At 41.1% G+C, this 22,138-nt stretch overlaps 1 protein-coding gene across 1 annotated transcript in view; it reads right to left on the bottom strand.

Annotated features, from left to right (window-relative positions):
* LOC114026284 (connector enhancer of kinase suppressor of ras 2-like) overlaps positions 1-22,138 on the bottom strand; it is a 560,345-nt gene that overhangs the window by 138,012 nt on the left and 400,195 nt on the right. The window contains exon 13 of the mRNA XM_027839961.1: positions 20,501-20,757. Coding sequence (XP_027695762.1) covers positions 20,501-20,757 — 257 coding nt within the window. The remainder of the gene's footprint in view (positions 1-20,500; positions 20,758-22,138) is intronic.

Below are 22,138 nucleotides of genomic sequence, written 5' to 3'. Positions count from 1 at the left end.
CAGTACTCTACCCATTGTGCTACCACCTGCCTCTAGACCATTAGGAGTTTTTGGAATGTTGATTTTGATACTAGTAGGTTAGTGAGCTCTTCTGGGGGGATGCTGCAGCATATTCAAGGTGATAATCATACTTTCATTCAAGTCAGTGGAAAATATTAAAACTGAAGAGAACCAAGAACAGTCCTTGAGGCCTCTACTGGATGTTTCATCACAGAAACATCAATAATTCTCTTTGGGTGTGTCCTGGTCTAAATTCACCTAAATGAGCTAGTTATCTAGGCCACACCTCTCCATCTTTTCCAGAAGAATAATATGAGATTTTGTCAAATGCTTTGCTAAGTCTAAGTAACTATAATTACAGCATTCTCTTCAATATTGGATGCCGAGGAGGTGCAAGGTTCAGATAAGCTATGGTGTCCATGAGTTCCAAAATAACATGTCTGAGGGGAGAAGTCATTATCAATGATGGAGGAAGGGATCAAGTGAAGTTTCCTGGAGGAGAATATGTGTGAGTCTAGTTTTAAAGGACAGGTAGGTACTCAACAGGAGAAGATAGGCAAAAGGCTAATCCAGGCACACTGGAGAGCCTGAGAAAAAGCATGGAGGTGTGAGAATTCAGGGGGTGGTTAAATGACAGAAAGTCAAACTGTGGAGGAGGAAGAATATTGTACTAGATGTGACAAGGGAGAAGCCCAACTACAAGGGGTTGGGGTTGAGGAAAGAAGAGGTTGTGAGAAATGAGGAAAACGACTTCATTTCAGAGGTCAAAAAACAGAAGCACAGAAAGATGAAATACTTTCCCTTAGGTCACACAACTAGTTCATGGGGGACAGTGGCAGTCTAGAATCTAGAAACTAAAACTGTGACTAGAATGCAGATTATCTGACTCCAGTATTCTTCTCACTGTTAAATACTCAACTCCCTTTGAGGACCAACTCTTCTCAATCACTACAGTATCTACTCAGCACTAGATTGAAGGGGGGAGGGTTAGTCTACATTTTGTTGCTTATCGCTTGAACAATTTTAAATTTTAAGTGCCCCCTAATTTATACTGGGCTAGTCAATAGGGTCTTTGTTAAATACCCAAATACATCAGACTGGAGGCACTTGAATTTAAAGACTACCTGGGATAATTGAGTCATATGGTTATTTTTCTGTGACATTGACCAAAAATAATAAAACCTCAAAGCACTGTTCTTCAGAGTTTTGGCCCACAGATAGAGGATGGAGAGCTCCTCTGAGAGTGAGAAATGGGAGGGATAAACAACCTAAATTTGAGTCCTACCTTTGACAAATATAGGCTGCGTGTGACCCTGAGCAAATCAATCAGCTTCTCAATGTTCCAGGCAACTCTAAGACTCTAATCTGCAAACCAGGAGCCCCCTACACCTATAAAATGACTGTATGTGGGAAGGTACTGTTTCACTAAGACACCTTTCAGGTCAACAAGTTTTCATTTTGTGCATGCACAATTTCAGCAATACATGAATCTAAAGACCTTCCTGTATCAGAAATTTCCCTGCAGTAAAAGCGATAAAAAGGGAGGAAAATATTAAAGCCAGTGGCTTGTAGCATTTCTCTAGAAAACTGTACTGAAGCCACCCTCCTTTCTCTGAAAGTAATAATCCTACAGTCTCTTTCCATATAGTGTAACAGGAATATCTTGGGCCAGAGGAAGGCCTCGAGATGACTTTCAGTGCCATGTCAGAAACTGTTACCAGATGACACTATCATGGCCCTTAGGGAATTTGCAAGGCCATTAAAGTTTCTCTCTGGTACTCTGCCATTTTCTTTTCTGCAACTTTGTGTCCCCTCTTTCACCCCAGGCATCCAGAGCCCTGGTGCCACTCAAAGCCCCATGATGGGTATGCCATCCAAGTCTACCTCATGTTACAAAATTCTCTCCTTCCTCAATCTAAACTCCTTATTACTTAAGTATAGCAGACTTAGCTAGGTACCCGGAAGAAGCGATATTAGCAACATTTCTTTGGGAGATCTAATCTGCTCCCACAGAGTCAACTACCGTTTATTTGTGGGTGACTTGCAAATTTATATTTGCAAATCAACCCCATCTCCTGAGTCTCAGATCCACATTTCCCACTGTTTATTAGACATATCCACCTGTACTACCGGCATCCTAGGGTAAGTATATCTTCAATGAGACTTACCATGTAATTATAGAATCTTAGAGCAAGAAAGGATGTTAGAGAACATCTTGTCCCGCCCTCCCCAGCCCCCAGCCTGTTCTGCTTGACTTTTCCATTTCTTAGTCTGAAAATTCTCAGGTGTTTTTTTGTTTCTCCTTCTCCTTGGCCTCCCAATACTCAATCAGTCTCCAAGTCCTGCCCATTCTACAATATCTTTCACATCGAACCCCTTTTTCATACCTACTTCCCTGCGTTCTCATTTGAGCCCTCACTACTTCTCACTAGCCTACTGCAATGCCCTTCCAAAAGGTCTTCCTATTTCCAGTGCTTCCCATATCATTCATATTATACAACACGAACCAAATCTTCCTAAAGTTCAGCTTTGCTCGTGTCTCTACTCTGCTCAGAAACATTCACTGTTTCTCCACCACCTATTGATTTGAATGAAAACTTACTTAGGATAGCCTTGAAGGCTCTCCACAGGCTGGCTTCCATCTACCTTTCCAGACTTATACCACGGCCTTTCATAAATGCTAGATTCGCACCTTCCTAAATTCATTTTGTCCTTTCTTGCTATTGAGGAATTATTAAGTATTATTGACTAATGACAAGTCATCATGTCCCATCTCTTTTGAAATGAATCAAAAAACCCTGTCCTAAATAATACAAATCTCATTCTGTGCTTGTGTCTTTGCTATCTATGGGGCCAGCCTGTCCAGAAAAGAATGAAAGAGATAAAGCAGGAGGAAGGCCAGCTTTCAGAAAGCCAGATTTGAGAAATGAGTGGTTTTTTGCTTACCCTTCTTGCATTGGACTAAAACAAATGAAAGAGATAATACCTATAAAGATATACATAGTAAAAAAAATATATGTATACATACACACACACACACACACACACACACACAGTATGATGTCACTCCATGCAGCTGGAGTATGTGGAGAGTTCCTTTTCCCCTTCATGCTGTATCTCCATGCTGGCTAAACAACAAAAAAATCACAGATTCCAACAGTCAGGCAACTGGTACATAAGCCTATGGACAATAGCGTCCTATTCTCCAAAGGAGCTATTTCAGAGGGTAAGTTTCATCCAACATGATGTTCAAGTCAATCTGTTCTGCTACATGGAGGACAGGTATCAGGCTAATACTTCTTTCTGTTGTTTATTGCATATGGCCTCTCAGGGCTGTCACATGGCAGGCTTGGCCCACAGCAAAATTGGGACACAGGTGAAGTTTGTTATTAATAACAATAGCTAGAATGTATATAGCACTTTAAGGTTTACAAAGCGTGTAAACATGTCACCTTATTTGATCCTCTCAACAATCCTGGGAAGTAGGCACTATTATCTTCATTTTACAGATGAAGAAACTGAGGTTGAGAAAGGTTAAGTGATTTGTCCAAGGTGGCATAGCTACTAAGCGTCTGCTGAGGCAGGATTTGGACCCAGACCTTTCTGACTCTAAGTCCCATGCTCGATCCACTGAGCAACTTCTGTGCTAACCCTCTCAGCCACCCTTTTCTATGAAACCTTTTCCCCAGAGAGATTTCCATTTCAAACCATACGTTTTACTGAGGAAGTAAAGCCTCTTAGCAAGCAGGTAGGAGAAGCACTTGAAGTGGGGGTGGGGTGAGTGGACATGTGGGGATAGCATCACCTCTGAGATCACGCCATACGGGTGACTGCATAGAGCCCTTATATATATGGCCACCCCCAATCTTCATGATGATATACAAGGAACTTTGACTTTATGTAGTCAAATTAGCCAGGGTTTGAGTTTTGGCTCTACTGTTTCCTAAGCCAACGATCTTGTCTAAATTCTTTCAAGTTTCTTGGCCTAAATGCCACCATCTGTCAAATGGGGGTTGGTCTAAAGAATCTTTAAAATCCTTTTCATTTTAAGATCCCATTCCCAATGATGGTGGGCTATACATTTGGCTTTTGTTGGAGCTGATCAGCCTATACTTCAGGCTGAGGGGTAGAGAGGTCATCCTCATACAGGGATGTTCTTTGGTCCCCCTCTCATTCTGGTTTTTGAACTCGAGCCCAGAATGGGAGTACAGCTCTCTAACAATCCCCTGGCCAGTTCCTGCTTGCTTTCAGCATCATAGAAAACACTTTTCTTTCCCTTGGTCACACCTACTTATGGAACCTCATGGGGCCCAGAAGCTCTAGGCAATAGCATTTGTCCCACTTGGTTTCTTTGCTTGTTGTACAAACAAGTGAAAAGTGGGCTGTGTTTTCGTCTGTGTTTGTTTGTCTTTTAAGGCTCCCATAGAAACCAAAAGCCTCAAGTCAGACAGTTTTGAGTTGACTCAAACTAAGATACAATAATGATACTCAAAACCTATTTTGTGAAAGTAGAGTGACTGTGCCAATTCCTTCTAACTAGGTGACCTGAAAAGAACATTTAATCCTTGTCTAAAACTGAAGATGTCTATTCAAGGCTCAATATTGTTCATTTTCTCTCTGTATCCCCAGTGCTTAGCATAATGCCATGTATGGAGCAGGTGCTAAATAAATGCCTGTTATGAATGAATGAATGAATGAATCTCAGGGGATAGTTCGAGCAGTCAGAGCAGAGGGCTGCAAAGCATTTAATTTCTCCAAAAAGAGAAGTGATGTGCTCCAGGCATGCCAGTCTTTCCCCTCTCCCCAGGATGGGAGCTGTAGAATCTGTGGTTTCTCCTCCTTTTGTGTCCATCACCAAAGGGTGCCCCTCAACCCGGAAGTAGGAAACCTTTGTTTTCTACGCTCTGCCTCAAGACTCCAGCTTAGTTCCACACTGTCCCTCAATCGGCTTCTATCTGGGTGATCTTGGGAAAAGGACAACCTCAATGGCTCAGTTTCCTTATAAGTAAAATTGGGATAACACTTTCTCTGCCCACCCCACGGATTGTTATGAGGCTCAAGGGAGAGCTAAGAAAGTGATCTGGAGGGCACAATGTATAATAGCAATGCAATCTAGGTATACTCCCATTCTTCTTTGTTTCTTTACACCCATGCAACAAAGGCTAAGAACCATGATTTCTTTGGCTTGCTGATGCACAACCGTCCCCTCCCCAAATGAAAGCATCCTCACTTCAAATTGCCCAAGTATTTAGTCAAGACCTCTCTTTTGCCTTCATCACTCTCTACCTTGCTTTATTCTTATGTATGTGCACGTTGCATTCTCCCACGATTTCCACTAGGCTATAAACTCCTTGAGGGCAGAGACTATCATTTTTCCAATTCTCTACCCTGCCAGGGTGAGCACAGCTTTTGCACATAGTAGGTCCATTAATAAATGTTTCGTGAATTTCTTGAATAGATTATGACAGAATTCAGTTTACCATTAGTAGAATGTAGATTCCTATACTAGAAAAGTATACTTCTCAAAAATTAAATACCACTAAATTACAATCAAATGTCAAATTAAATTTCCCTCAGAGAGATGGAGCAAGATTAATATATAGTTACCTCATGAAAAAAGAAAAACTCCTCTAACATTAGGTAACAAATGGCAGAAAAGCCCAAAATTGTCTGGGACTGATTTTTTTCCCGCTGGAAACTTAGAGCTTCACTGGTGCTTTTGAGATGAGGCGAAAAAATTTCTCAAGCATGACCAAATCAAGTAAGTTAAAAAAAACCAAACAAAACCTTCTGCTATACTATATTACATTACCCACAGCATCTTCAAATGAATCCTATATATTTTACTGGTGACTTGGGCCTTAAAAACTAGAGGGGACATATCTTTGTGGCAATTTGCTGTGGAAACATTTTCATTAAGAACAGTTCATGTTTCCAGCAATTTATGGCCCCACTAACAAGCCTCCCAGAAACCACTAAGGGTAATTGTGTTCATGGCAAATACATTCACCTACAAATTTCATTTCTTTGAAACCTCCCTTCTTGAGGTTTTTTCTCTTCCTTGTCATTAAGAGAAAGGAAGACAAAGACTAGGCCTTGATTAGAATTGTTTCTTGCATTTTTGTTGGGCCTTGACTCCATGGTTCCAACTATTGCTAATGAGGGGGAAGTTCTAAGATTATGGTTTTTCAATTTCCTAGATGGATGGAACCTGAGAAGTCATCTAATTCACCCTCTCATTTTGGGGAGGAAGAAACTCAAGTCGAGAGAGGGCTGGAGAGTTGCCCAATGTAAGGGGATAGATCAGAGTTAGGATTTTAATCTAGGTCCTCTGCCTCTAAATCGAACACTTCCCAAGGCTGCCATCATTCCCACCTCTTAGAGTAGGTCTGATGGCTGGGGCACTGTTCCAAGAAATCTTTTGGGCTATAGCAAGAGATGCACAGCATTCAGGAAAAAGGAAATGATAGTCATATTGTATGTTGCCCTGGTCAGACCACACCCAGAGTAGTGTGACCAGTTCTGGGAATCATTTACTGTGCACATTTCATAATTTTTCGCCATCCTCATCCCCTGACGATCCAACATGGCACCGGGGCCAAAGAAGTAGACAATTGTAAACAAAACCTTTCATGTCGCTCTTACTAGTGGGGCCTAGGAAAATCCTGAGAGTTCAGAAGCAATCATTCTAAAACCACTCCATGGATAGGGGCCACAAGAAGATTCCATATGACTGGGACCATATATCCTTGAGCCAAGAATACCACTCTTGAGGTCCAGAGTCTGATCAAGGAACCCTCTCCCAATCCCTTTCAAGACAATGAAAATTCCCTTATGGTTCACAGAAGCAAGCAATACCTTGCCTACACTGATACTCCTAGGAGAACCTGCCCGGGGTCCGTCCTAACACAGCTTGGGCATATGGGAATGGCACTACAGGTCCTTAGAGCCTCCTGAGTTTAGGTGTCTTAGTCTGGAAAGAAACTCATTCGTGGCAAAAAAAAATGCAGTAATTTGATACAGTTGGCAAATCCTGGCTGGAACAGCATATGTCACAAGTAAGGGCATCCTATCTCTGACCTCTCTCTCATCCCAAGGGGTTATGTGGTGATAGGACATGAATAGTAGGTTCTCTTGGCACAAACTCATTAAATATCTCAAGTACTTTCCACCACCCATAACAAATCTTGAATTGTATTGTTTGATTTCAATGTAAAAAATACAATATAGATGTATAAACTGTGTATTCTCCTTCCACAGTGACACAAAGAAACCCAATTATATTTAGTCAATTTCTCCTTTAAATAGATCAGTGACAAATAAAGTGAGGAGGCGTGATATAGAGGAATGTGGACTTGGAGTCAGTTACCTGAGTCTGAATTGTGGCTCTGCTTTTTATTGCTTATGTGACCCTGGGAAAGCTTCTGTGTCTCAGTTTCCCAGGCTATCTACAACAGGAGGGGTGGGGCACATGATCTTGAAGGCCTCTTTCAGTTCCAGATCTATGATGTTCTGATTTTCTTCATTGAATGTCTACAGCATCCTGGGAAGCACGCTGTGCAGTGTGCTCAGCACAGCACAGCACGGCACTAAGCACTGTGGGGAAGTGAGAAGTTTAAGACATCGTCCCTATCTCTCAAGAAGCTCATGAATCAACCAGGGAGTAAAACCAAGACAAATGACATGACTGGAACAGTGAAGTGTTAATCATAATCTTATATGATATGGGGCTGAGCATGAGAGAAAGGGAAGGTCAAAGAAGGCTGGGGTAACAGTGAAGGAAGGTTTCCAGGAGAAGGTAGAGCCTGAGCTAGATTCCTAAAGGATAATGAGGGTTTAGGGATGAAGGGATGGGAATGTGTATAGTGTGTGGACCAGTGTGGCTGAAGGCCTGGCCAAAGCAAAGGCCTGTCAGAGTAGGACACTAGAGCTGGAATTGGAAGGGGCGGGGGGCCAAGACTGTGGAGGGCTTTGTTAGACAGGTGGCATGACTCAGTTGCTTTTGTGTTGTGAGGGACCTGAAGTTTCTCGAGTAGTGAATGTAGTGCTTTTTTTTCTAGTTGCAAAGAGGTCTTTGGCACAGCTGGTAGCTCAGCCTGTGTTAGTGAAAGTAGAAGAAAGAGATGAACTCTACGCTTTCTCCCTTAGTTATTTCATTTCACATTTTCAGCTCTCTCACCATGTGGCATTAAACTTCATACCATTTGTCAAGTTGACTTCTGGCAGGTCCAGTTAGAGCTTTGGATCTTGTATTCCATTCATCTACAAAACCATTTCTGCTAAAGGGAACATATCGTCGGCTCCGCTGGGTCAGCAAACGGTGTACGATACTGACAAGCGCAACTTATCTGAACACTGAGACCCACACCCACAAAGTATAATGGTAATGAAGGAGTGAGTCACTGTTCTTGGACTTGTAGTAACTCTCTCCTAGGGCAGACAGTCTCCATTTCACATAAGAAAGGTACATCTGTCCATCCTGAGATTTGCTTAAAGTCAAGACCATCTTCCTCTGGACGTGGATCCCATGCAAGAATGTGGGAAGCATTTCCAGTTGGGAATCAAGCCTGAGTTTTTGAGTCATTAAATATAAAAACGATTACTCCATGGCTGCTGCGAAGTTAACAGTATGCCCTTTCATGAAGGCTCGCACACGACTGAAAGGCTCCTCTCATCATATCTAGAGGGAGCTATAAGAGCCCCAGTGCAAAAACCGAGGTCACCCCCAAAATCATCAGCACCAAAGTGGGGACAGAAAGGTTAAAGAGAGCCTAGCCATTACTCAGAGAACATGGACATTTGAGAAATTATTTGCTTACCTCAAATTCCTCTTGGCTGGGCCTTTTCCTTCTGGAGATAGTTTTCTCCTCAGCCAAAGGCCAGTCTGTCTGTTGCCTCTTTGTCCCCCCTGCTGTCATGCCTCCCCTGTGCCCTTGGCTGTCAATGAGTATTCACTGTTCTGCTACATGGGTGGTGTGTTTTTCTACCACACTCTGGAGACAAGCCACATTGACTGCAACACTTCCTGCCTAACCTGAATATCACCAGTGTGGTCTTAAAATCTACCTTTATTTAGGTGGAAAGAGAAAAAAAAACCTAACCAAAGGCAGGGGGCGGAGGGAGGTTTGAACCCACACAGTGCATCTCACTAATGTGCTGTTTACATATTCAACTGGTTTGAGTGAAGTGACTAGTCAAATGGCTAAAATGATCAGCTCTAATATGAACAGATGTCTTGGTTTGCCTGAAACAGTTGTGGTCTGCAACACTATGTACTGACTAGGCCTCAGGTATTCCTGGAAGCATTATGGTCCCATGCCAGCACTAGGTCCCTTGTGGCCAAATGTGAAATGTTGCCAGTGCCTTTGTGAATCATCACATCTGTGAAAACCTAGGGAAAAAGTAATTTACCTGGTTATCTATAGTGCTTAACAGTTTGTTAATATATTAGAGTTGAGATTCTTTCTTCAAGCAGAGAGCTGGCGATCTGGGGTCCAAGCTACTTTGTGGTAGTGGGAACTTTTGGAGCTGAAGGGCTATCTCAGGCCTAAATCTTCCATTGGTCTCCTGCCCTCTCCCCACGCCTCCCTGCTCCCAATCCTGGCCAAGCCCCATTCTCATCCAGGGACTAGTGAGAAGGGAGGGGATCTGTCTCTTCTCTTCTACCCTCACCTTCACAGCCTACATTTGATCTTGCCACTTTGTCTGGCAGTGACTGGGCAGAAATATGGTTAATTTAGTAAAAAATTGTGGTCATGTAGCTATAAACAAAGTGAATCTATGCCTCCTTCCATATCTGTAGTAGAGATAACTGAACGGAAGGAAACATGTGATTACTAGAAATGCACAAAGAAGAGCCTTTAGCAGTTTACTCAGGAGCAGCATCTGCGTCAGAGTCTGGAGTAAAAGGCCCAGGGCATTGCTGGTTTGAAGCCCAACTACCACCTGTCTTAGTTAGCCCCTTTAAGTCCACAGGAAGCCTACTGATTGATCAGAGTCCATTCTGGGACTACTCTGGGCACTGTGTACTAACCTGGCATCTAATACCAAGAGGGAGGGAAACATGGCTAAAAAAAATGAAATTGTTTCACATCATGGAGGTACAACTAGAGAAATGGAAATAAAGGAGTTAAGAGAGGAGAAGAAAAGGGGAGGATGAGACTTATGTACCATATAGCATCATACAAAGTTTTGATGTTAAATCTTTTGACAGTGCCAAGACATTTGGGGGCAAAACCTTTCTTTTCTGGATCTTTATGTGGTTGTTGACTGGTCAGGGGCTCTAGCACCTCAGAAGGAGTTGCTGGGACTGCTTCCCTGGGTCATGGCTTTGAGGGGTGTGGGAGACAGGATGGAAACGGGGCTAGTGGTGGTAGCAAAAATTTCTGCTGTTCCTTTGGCTTTCAAGGAGTGTCCTGCCCTGCCTCTAACAGATTCCAAAAAGGGCAGTTGATTAAGGTGGTAGAAGTAGTTTACCTCCTGTCTCAGGTAGGTAGGTAGTGCAGTGGATAGGATGCTGGACCTGGAGCCAAGAAGACATGAATTCAAATCTGGCTTCTCAGCCATTTACTAATGTGTGACCCTTGGCAAGTCATTTAGCCTCTCTTTGCCTCAGTTTCCTCAACTCTAAAATGGGGTAATAATAGCAACTACCTAGGGTTGTTGTGAGGATCAAATGAGATACTATTTGTAAAGTGCTTTGCAAAAGTTAAAGTGCCATATAAATGCTAGCTAACGTTATTATTATTGTGATCCCCGATTGTGCCTTCCTGCTCCAGCATTATTCCTTAAACCTTCCAATCTAATCCAAATATTGTGAAGGCCTTGTTTCCAAAGAGATGACTTTTTCCTTTAGAGAAACTTAGGTAAATTTCAATTGGGACCTCATTTTGTAATCAAGGCACCGAGCCAATACTCGAATTGTCCAAATGTCCCCTGTCCACCACAGACAGCTCCAGCTCCATTGTACTGTCGATTATAGAGCCTTGGAGACCATAGAGCTGTTTAAAGTAGGATGTGGGCTCCTCAAGGGCAAGGGAGATTTTCCTTTTTGACCCTGGTTCGCCAGCTCCTGGGCCAATTCTTGGCACATACTAGGCACGTGATGAATGTTTCCAGGAGATTTCTCCCCAACAATGTACTTGTATATTGTTGTGTTCCTTTGAATACATGGAAAGCATTCATAATCCAGTGGGGGCCGTGGAAGTTCTGTATTTATAAACTGTAATTTAACTATGGAAAGCATGAAAGGAAAGGAATCTTATTGGGATCTGAACTTTCTAGTACTAGTTTCACAGATCTCTGATTTCATCTCTGTTGATACTCAGTCCATTGATACCGATTTCATGAGTTTTTATGGCTAAACAAATCGTCACCTGCTGGCCAACCAGTGACTCTCACCCTGAGTCTGACTCTTAAATTCTCGGCACCTGCCTAGGCTGTCCTTAATGCCACGTGATTGCCCACTGAGAGAATCTGACACTACTTCCTGACACTAATTTAGAACCCTTTTGCAACTACCCAGTGGTGATTTTGCTAGTGACTAGACCAAAGTTTAACTGACCTAGGGAATGGAGCTTAGAATTATGTGCCAAGTCATGTGAGCTGGCTACTTTTCTAGTGTGTTACAGCTGAAGTTCTGCCAAACCAGTGTCTCCATTATCATTTGCTTCCTGTCACTTTTCTAACCGTTTAGGTCTCTGTTCTGTTCTGGAAGTGCCAGGGAGGTGATAAGGTGAGAGGTATGGTAACAAATGAGTTGTATCCGACAAAGTTCATTTTCACATGAGACAGGGACTGGCTAATGAGCCAGTCCTTAGAAGCATGCACCACATGCTTCCGATGCATTTCTCATGCGTGCTTTGGAGCATGCCTAGACATTCGGTACCTGCTTTCAATCTGCTAAGCACACAGTGAAGAGGAGCCTCTGGTTAGCCCTGGCTGTGTTGCTAGACCTGGGAGGGAGGGCATTGAAAAGGTACAGCCACAAGGGAGAGGTGGAGCTGGTCTCGCTCTTGGAGAGTTGACCCTAGAGCACTTGCTGTACTCATTAATTGTTTGCAACTTGGAAACTGTTTTCCCAGAGAAATACTGTTAGAAATGGTAGCTAGGTTCCCAGGCCAGCCCACAGAAACCTATTCAACTCATAATGTGCCTGAAATACTGTACATTTGCAATGAAAAAGAATAGAAAACAAGACTGGTAATTGTAGTAATTAGATGAAATAGAAAAATAATTTAATAAGAAAGTGTTTTAGTGGTGCTTGAGGGAAAAGGAGTTTAATGAGAAGAGGAGGAGGTAGATGGAAATTACTGTTGAGGTTCTAAAGGGGCATTACAGATACTTTTGAAAGCTTTATTAAATCTAATTTCACCTTAAAACCTGTGTCTCTCCTTTTCCTTGAGACCCTTGAAGCATTTTTACATTAATGAGTCCTCCCCTGTTTTATAGAATCCCTCTTCCTCCAAGCTCGAGACCTTTCCTGAACCCTTTCCCCTGCTGCTTGTGGCCCCCCTCTCCTCTCCCACCCACCTTTCAGTCACGTGCTTCCTCCTGATTCTCGGTCTATTTACTTACACGGTACTTTGTCATTTTCCCCTTTAGCATGGGAGCTCCTTCCAAATGGGAATTATCTAATAATTAGACAATTATCCTTTTAATAAAAGGATCTATTCTGTAAAATTTGGATTCAGTCAAAAGGCCACACTTAAGGATCTAGAAGGCCACATGTGGCCTCGAGGCCACAGGTTCCCCACCCCTGGGACTCATTGTACTTAGCAGCCTAGAGCCTAGCCCTGTGCCTAGCACACAGTAGGCATTTAACAAATACTTGTTGATTGATTGTTTTGAGCTCCTAAATGAATGATGGGAAGAGGGGGAGAAGAAGAGAGACTATATACTTCTTGCAGGCAAGAAGATGTGGTAAAATTGTAAAACAATTTAGTCATTTTACTGATTTGCAAGCCACACAGGATAAAGTGTTTTGCAACTTAGGACCATACTTAAATCATTATAAAATGCTAGCCACAAACTGGGATGATTGGTTTTCATTGCTTCTTCAACTTTGAATCTATCTTTGAGCAATGAACAATGACTCCTCAGTTCAATGTGCAGCTGTTTCCAGCGAGATGCTCTCCATTTATTTACTTGGTCTGTTTTTCTTGTTATCCTATTTCTGGTTTTGGCTACCTCCAACACATTTCTCACTGTGGCTATAAGGCAAACAGTAATTTTCCAAATATCCAACTGTGAAGTGCCAAAGGAATGAGAGGCATCGGGGGAAACAACTTAGCTAGAACATAGCTTTCTAGTGAAAGCATCTTTCGAAATTCTCATTGACAAAAAAAAAGACTAAATGGGACAACTTCTCATCTAGAATACATCACCTCATTGACTCAAGTAAACCATAGATTCCCTGCACTGCTCTTGTACTTTGGAGTGTAGCATCTGGGGTTTTGGGAATGCCAGCTCTCTCCCCTTGTCTCTTCTGGAAGTGATGTCACTAACTCTGGACTATTTGTAAAGATAGATGGAAAAGTCAGGCTTCAGGGCTCCATGGCACTAAGGAAGATGTATAGTTCTGAAAAAATCCAACAGGGGACAGCTCATTGACACAAATTCTGATCCACATCGAGAGCTCTAAAGTGTGATACTAAAGAACTACTCTGCTTTCATCCAAAGGTTCGATGACAAGTTGGCCTTTGGGCTGAATAGGCCTCCTATTCCATAGCCAGGGCTTACGACTTTCAAAGGCAGAGGGCTTGGCCTAGAAAGCTGCAGGGGTGGGGTGGCAGGGACAGTGGTGGTCTCAACCCGGGCCGATATATTGTCAGGAACAATAAAACTTTCCTTTTCTCCCCGAGAACAGCAGGCCCTCTGCAAGCAGGAGGGACCTTTTGGAACTGCCAGACAGGTAATCATTCATTCACATTCTATTCATGGAGATCTATGATGAACTCATCTCACAAAGAGATTCCAACTGGGCAAAGTTCACTCCATCCTCGTGAAGACAATTTGGCAGCCTTCTTTTTTGTGACAAAAAGGCTAGCAGTAGGTTGGAGATTGTGAAAATACTATAGCTATTGTGAATAAAGGGAATCCAATAGGAATCTAAAGGGACAGCTGTATAGAGAATTTTGAGGCATAGATAGTCCTGGCAAAGAAATTTTATACTGCAAATAACTTTAGTGAATTACCTGAGCCCAAGATTATAAACCAATTTTCATACTTCTTCTCCCACCCTCATCTAATTCATCCTTAAACCCATTGCCAGAATAATCTTGTATACACATTAATCAGATGACATTCTTCTGCTGCTCCAAAAGCTTCCATGGTGCCCAATAGGAGGCAGCATGGTGCAGTGGCTAGAGTACAGAGGCCCGGCTTCACATCCCACTTTTGATACCTATATGACTACCTATGTGACCTTGGAAAGGTCACTGAAGCTCTTGGGATCACTTTCCTCATCCATAAAACAAATGGGTTCCCTATGCCTGTGGTCTCCAAAGGAGGGAGGGAATGGTAACACCCCTGGTAGAGGAAGGACGCCATCTACGATCCCATGGGGTACATGATCAACCAATTGGAGTGTGGGAAGAAAGTAGATCACATTCCCTCCATGGTATAATTACTAAAGCCCTACCCCTGCCATACCTTCACTTAACCCTCACAGTCTTCTTCCTGTCACTTTTGGGAAAGTTCCCAGCCTCCCTTTTTCCGAAGCCAGGTGTCTGCTCCTTAGCACGATTAGAACCTAATCTAAATGATACCCAATACTTCAGAGATGCCATTTGGAAAATTCTGCTCCCAATACCTACTCTTCATATCAGACCTTATAGGTCTATTGGGAGCCTTTCAGAGAGTGGGCTCCACTCTGCCCCAGGGCACTGAGCCAACAAGCATTTTAAAGTAATTTCTATGATTCAGGTATTGTGCTAAGCCTGGGGATACACAGAAAGGCAAAACAAAACAAAACAAAACAAAACAAAAAACAAAACAAAACAAAACACACACACACACACACACACACACACACGCGCGCACGCGTGTACACACAAAACCCCAATCCCTGCTCACAAGGAGCTTGTATCTTAATGAGGGAGACAACATGTGATTTTCCTAAAACACTGTTCTGCCTATCTTACATCCCTCCTGCCCACCCCTAACCCACACACTCTAGGAACTCCAGTGGCTCCTTGTTAACTCAAGGATCAAATATTATTTCACTTTCATATCATCCTTTTAAAATTTATATTTTGTGTAGTTTTTATAATATATATTATTAATATATACATATACAGTACACAGAGTTTACAAATAACTGAATACATATACATTGCAGATTTTGCTCAAAGTTTTTTTTTTTCCATCAATAAACGTATGATATAAAAAAAAAAATTGAGATCCCAAGGCTCTAGATTCCTGGTCCTATTGCTTCCTGAATAAAGCCTGTTGTGATCTTTCACCCCCTCCCCACCTTTCTAGCCTTTTTTCATAATATCCTCTTTCATGTATTCCCTTCTCCTGCAAACTGTCCCCTGTACTTTTCAGCCTCCATTGCTTTGCTCACATGGACCCTGTACCTGGAATGCCCTCACTCCTCCTCTTGGCCTTTCGAATTCTTACTCATCCCTTAAGTCTGGCTCAGAAGCCATGTAGGTGGTATTCCATGAAGTGAGAGTAGAAGGAATACAACGTCAAGCTCTGTATCTGGGTAACCTTCTAACAAGCTTTTCTTGAACACTGTATTCATAACGATTCTCCACTTTGGGTTTCACAGAGCTCTGATATATTTCTGTAATCCAGTGTTACAGCCCTGTTTGCTGGCTGGCCCCCATGAATGTACTTCCACCTTACTTCTACTTTTGGAATCCCCAGTTTTCTTCGACACTCAGCTCAAGAGCCAGCTTCTATATGAAGCATTTCTGGGTATCCTTCCCCTCCAATTACCTTGTATATATTTGGTATATCCCTAAGTTTGTGTATGTTTATCTTCACCAGTAGAATGTAAGCTCCTTAAAGGCAAGGACTCTTTTACTTTTGTATTTCCAACACCCAGCAAAGACCTGATTTTTGTTTATTCCTTTGCTAGACTGTAAGGTCTATGAGGGCAGGGACTACATCTTATTTAAACTTCCCATCCCCCTTAGTTCCTAGCACAGTGCTATCATGAAGTGTTAGGCACTTTATAAATATTGATTGAATGACTGATGGAATGGAGATTCAAAATGCCCAGAATATGAGACCCCTGCATTACACCCTGGAAATGGCTTTCGTGAAAACAGGAACAAAGTATGGTCCTGAGTAACAGTGACCTGAGGAGAAGAAAAGCTGATGAACTACATGTAAATGTGTTTAATTAAGAAGCTATTAGTCAGGAAATTGTTTTGATTACAGATTATCTAGAGGAAATGGGTGCTATATTTAGCAGCCCCAAAGTTCAGTGTAACAAGGCTTTACTTCACTGGAATATTAAACAGAAATATTTTGTCTGCTCACATATTTCTTTGTATGGATATACAGGAAAGGAATGGCACAGTGAAGTATACAGTGTTGAAACTGTGAACTTATTTCAAATGAAAATGCTACATTATTTGGCCCATGACCACCAACCTTCCTTTGGGAATCCCCGTATTTAGCCATCCTCAAACCCAGAGGTATCTAGCATTTTCTTCTAATCAGGGCACTTTTTTCAAAAGGTGCTTTTTGTGAGTTTATTTGTGAAGCAATGCCAGAGATGCTAACCCCATGATGGATAAAACATATAATATCTGACTACAACGAATTCCCCCCAGATTTTCATACACATGGCATACCAACTGCTTGGAATTGTTATATAACATTGTCTTTTTAAACCTGTTTTATACAAAGATGTTATCTTATCTTTTCCTTCTGTGTCATTGCTGAATCATTCTCATTTTTAAAAAAATCTACCATAAGTCAGAAATGGCCATCTGCGTGGGTGGTCAAAATGTCATTCTGCCCAGGTGCTATTAAAATCAATCTCTCTCTCTCTCTCTCTCTCTCTCGCTCGCTCTCGCTCTCACTCTCGCTCTCCAAACCAACCAGGACCCTTAGACAAGTCTCATTTTAAGCTAACAGACCTTTAACTTTAGTAGTGCAGACTATCAATATCATATGTTCTGGTGTGTCTTCCTTCTTGGGTAGAATTGTAACATGATTTAGGTTTGCTTATGGAATGACACTGAGCTTCTGGCATCATAATTCTAATACCACTGCTCATGGAATCTAGTATTAATCTTTTAAAGATCAATTACAATTAGTTGTGTTCTTACTCTATGCTTAGAGAGACCATACTGAAACAGTGGAAGGGTGAGACAATAATTATCCACATGCTTCCTGATAAGAATGCAGGACTGTTATTTGTCAGGTAAATAAGCTACTCAAGTACACCTTATCTTGTTTTAAACAGAGGCATATTACCTAAGTACTACCTCAGAGAAAGCAGTGGCCATGCATATACTTGAGAAAATTGCTTAGGATCATTCCTTGATTAGTTTTGAAAGAATGTTTTTTAGCTTGCTGCCTGGCCAACTCTTGGATGGTATATCAGTTGTTCTGAAGTTGACTTCTTTATTCTTTTAGGTTTTTGTTTTAAAGGTTGGGGGATGAACCAATCAATTGGTAAGTATTTATTTTGTACCTCCTATGTACCAGGCATTGTGCTTGGTGCTGGGGATATAAGTACAAAGGATGAAGCAATCCCACTCACAAGGAGTTTACATGTCAGTGGAGGAGACAACAAGCCCATAACTACATACATGCTTACATATATATATCATAAATATACAGTGAGTAAACGTATACAGAGTAAATAGAAGGTAGTTTGGAAGGGAAGGCACTAGTATTTGGGGGATCAGGAAAGGCTTCATGTGGAAGGCAACACTTGAGCTCGTGAAATGGAGGTGAGTAAATTCCAAGCATGGTGTATGGCCAGTGTAAAGGCACAGAGATGGACAGTCACATATAAGGAATAGAGAGAAGGCCAGTTTGGTTGGTTCACAGGGTGCAAGAAAGGAAATATCCAATGAGGCTGGAAAGATACATTGGGACATGTAGTATAGGGCTGTAAAAGCTAAACAGAGGAGTTTATATTTTATCCAAGAGGCCATATGAAGTCACTGGGGTCAACTGGGTTGGGGAGTAACATGGTCATATGTGGACTTGAAGAAAATCTGGGAAATAACATGTAGGATGAACTGAAGTGTGGGAGAGATCTGAGGCAGGGAAACTAATTAGGAGGTTGTTTCAGTCATCTAGGTGAGAAGTGATGAGGGTCTGAACTAAGGTGCTAGCTGTGGAGGTAGAGACACAGGTTTAGATGTAAGAGATGTGAAGGTAGAAATAGCAAGATATGGCAACTAGATATGTAGGGTGAGAGACAGCGATGAGTTGAGGATAATGCCAAGGCTACAAACCTGGGAGACTAGAAGGATGGTGGTACCTTCGACAGAAATAGAAAAGTTTGAAAAGAGGGCAAGATTTGAGGGAAAAGATGTGCCTTCTTGAACATCTTGTGTTAAAGATTTCTTCAAGACGTCCACTTCCAGATTTGGATAGGAATATAGACAAGAATGTTATAAGCCAGGTAAACAAGATCACTGTAAGGTGAAATGCAGAGGACATAAGCCCTTTAGGAAATCATTTATCAATGAAGCTATTTCGTAGTTTAGTTGGCATTCTATACTCTGTTGTAAAGATCTGTATGAAAAGAATATCTCTGATAAATGCTTACATACATTTCTATTATGGAGACAGTTAAAATGTTGGAATGTTGTTATGTATTAGGGGCAGAGTAGTTAACTGGTTGGATACTCCACTGAGAGGTTATTTTGCAGAAATATATTTTTTGGAAAATCTTTATTGGAAAATCTGATTGTGGATAGTATTTCTTACTCAGAGAAGAACAATATACTTGAGGCAGTTGTTTTATTTAAAACTAAATAATGTATTTTGTGACAAATGCTTTATATACTCTCTTGAGAAATATAAATCTTATATATTATTGTTCTGGACTATAATTCATAGATGTGACATAATAGCTACATTCTTTTTAACTAATAAATTGCAATTTACCATAGCCATGCTATATTATTAAGTTAGAAATATCAAAGCTATGAAATAGCACATTTCTAAAACTACTTTCACAATTCCTAAAAGGTCATTTGTAAAAAACAAAAAACAAAAAACCAACAACCCTGAAAGAAATGGTTTAATATTGATACTTTCATTAGAACCTGGGGTAGTAGCTTATATTATATTTATTAACTCTAAGTGACCAATATTATTCCCAGTTTATAAAAGATGGAACCATAAAACCATAATATGTAATTACTACTTTTTTTTTCGGGGGGTATAGTCCCCTGGGAAAATCACAAATTCATTCTATTAAACTAAAGGCGATAAAGAGGCACCAATTTCAGAGTTTCACTTTGGTTATGAGAATTTGTGCCTCATTCTAAATGTACAGTTACATTCAATTACACGTTCCAGTGGAAAACAAAGTAATTATTTCAAGTTGCATATTTATGCACAGAGACAAACGATACAGTCCAAATTAAATGTCTTTTGTTTACCATGGTTAATGAAGTATAACAAGGCTAAATTCAATGCATATCAACTTAATTATGTCTCAGAGGTAACACTTTGGTAAAGTTTCATCAGAAAGAATATTACTTTGTACCATCAAAAATAGTTCATCAAATGTTGAACAATCTCAGCCTGTGCATGCAATTCACAGTGCTGGAAGAAACACACTTGCTAGAGCGTTTTGATACTTTGCAAGTGAAATAACTGATTAGCTATAAGTTGTAAGGCATAGGAAGTCAAGATTTCATATTATACTCTTCCAAATGCCATACCTTCACACTAACTTAAATTCGATTTACTTCAATGGAAGAACAAAAACCCTAACAAAACAGCAAGGTCATCTCAAATGGTCTCCTTTATCAAAATTGAATTTAGAGAGATGATTGCTTTCAATTACTTGATCTATGGCATTTTGAGGGCTCATTTTGGCCTATTGCACATGGAGGAAAAAGGAACATAATTAGGATATGTATAGAATAGGCACCTCAGGATTTATTATACATTTATTGCACATATATGTATGTGTATGGGGTGGGGAGTGGAGTTGCAATGGATTATAGAGCTAAGAAATATCCATGCCCTATATATGATAACAGGAAGTTTGTGCCAATATGGGGCGTGTGGTCCTTGATGGGGTTCAGAGGAGTAGGTTACAACGTAATTATGCCCATTCTTTTGCCCACTAGCTCCTTAAGGTGAAAAGTTTCAAGGTAAAAACTGTTGTGGGTAAAGAATTGGGCTTAAGAGAAAGGGAATACAAGACTGTTCCTTTCTTCTTCCTGGCCTGCATTTCTAACTAAGGAAAGTAAGGTTATTTTTCAAACTTGTTCTTTGACCTAATAGGGACAGGAAATGGCAAATCAGGCTCAAATGTATATGCTTCTGGACTTACCTGAGACACTGCCATAGCACGGCCTTCAGGCATAGTAAAATTCAAGACATCAGGCTGCCGGGAGTCCATTCGAGGACCAGCAGCAGAAGACAGCATAGGTGGGTGGATAGGATAGTTAGAGCTGCTTAAATGTTTGCTCTTTTTCTTAGACTTTCGGCTTGAATCCTTCTTTTCTTTACGCTTTGAAGATTCATCTCTGTACGCCAACATCCTGTCATCACCCAGGTATTGCATCATTGAACTCTCAGATTCTGGGGCTAGGAGGAAAAAAAAAAGAATGTGAATATCAGATTAGGCAGAGGGATGAAAAGTCTCACTTTAATGCTTATACTTGACTATACTTCTCTGCAAGCAAAAAGCCTCATTTCCTTCAACAGCCTCTTGTGAGTGTTGCTATGTGACATTTCAAATGGAGACCACAACCCACAGTTTTCTGCTCAAGCGCTTGTCATATTGAATATATTTACTAAGATTTATGAGAAATGAAATACAAGCATTACCTCAGCTTTTTACAGTCCTTTGAACCAGAATGCTTACTCTCCAGAAAAGAACTCTTATCAAATCAGAATTCATTGGCATAATGTGGCCAATGCAAAAAGCTCTTGTTTTGTCCAGCCTGATTGCTACAGAAGCACAGTACCTTATCTCTTTGCCTCTAGAAATACCAGCACTTTACTATATCTTGGAATTTAATGTCTGCAGGTTAAAAAGAAATCCATGTTGGGAGTAGAGAAATGCCTTGATTTAAGTGTATAGCATCTAGAAATTCCTGCGCTTTACTAGTATCAAATTTTTAAGTTGGAATCACTTAATGCAGCTACTTTATACCAGGTGGTTCATGCTTCTGGAAAAATTCAAGTATTTAAACCTTACAGTAAAAGGAAATATTTAACAATCCCTCTATTCAGAAAAAGTCAGATAATGAAATGAAAATTAGTATAACTTGGTCTAACAGCAAGTTCCTAACACAACAACTTCCTGGCTCCTGCTTAAGCCATAAAATCACACTTGGGAATGATTCCAAGATGGCTGATGGCAACAGTCTCCAATTAAAAGCTAATAGAAATAGATTTCTTTGGAGGGGGGAGGGTTACATAAAAACGTGACTATTTAAATCTCCATTAAATTCACCACTTAGTACATTATTTCTAGGCCAATTAACAGCATGGATTAATATGCATTGAATACTTAATAACCAATCTCTGAAGCACCAATAAGAAAACTACCTGGTGAGCTCTTGCCAAATACATATTGTGGTCTAGCTCAGGAGAAGAGTGGCTCAGCAGATGGAGAGGGGGGGTAAGCCAAAGTTTGGCTCCTCTGCTTCCGCTGCTCTGCTTATTTCTAGGGATATGATTTATGTGTGCAGGAGGAAGGGAAACAATGGCATGTAGTCAGTAGACCTGAGTTTGCCACTATGGACAAGCCACTTCATTGCTTAGGTCCTCAGTTTCCTACTATGTAAAATGGAGGGAGGGGGATTAAGTCCTGTCCAGTTCTAAATCCTAAGCTTCTAAGTACTTGGAGCTGCTTTACTACATTTGAAGTATGCAGTAAGGAGCACATAATATAAGAAGGTATGAAAATTATGTGTGTTGTGTTGTTAGGCTTTCTAACAAGCTCTTGGGAACATATCTC

The sequence above is a fragment of the Vombatus ursinus genome, unplaced genomic scaffold (genome assembly GCF_900497805.2).
Source record: "Vombatus ursinus unplaced genomic scaffold, bare-nosed wombat genome assembly UNPS02004691.1, whole genome shotgun sequence".
Lineage (NCBI taxonomy): Eukaryota > Metazoa > Chordata > Mammalia > Diprotodontia > Vombatidae > Vombatus > Vombatus ursinus.
The sequence above is the reverse complement of the archived record's forward strand: the minus strand, read 5'-3'. Positions and strand labels throughout refer to the sequence as shown.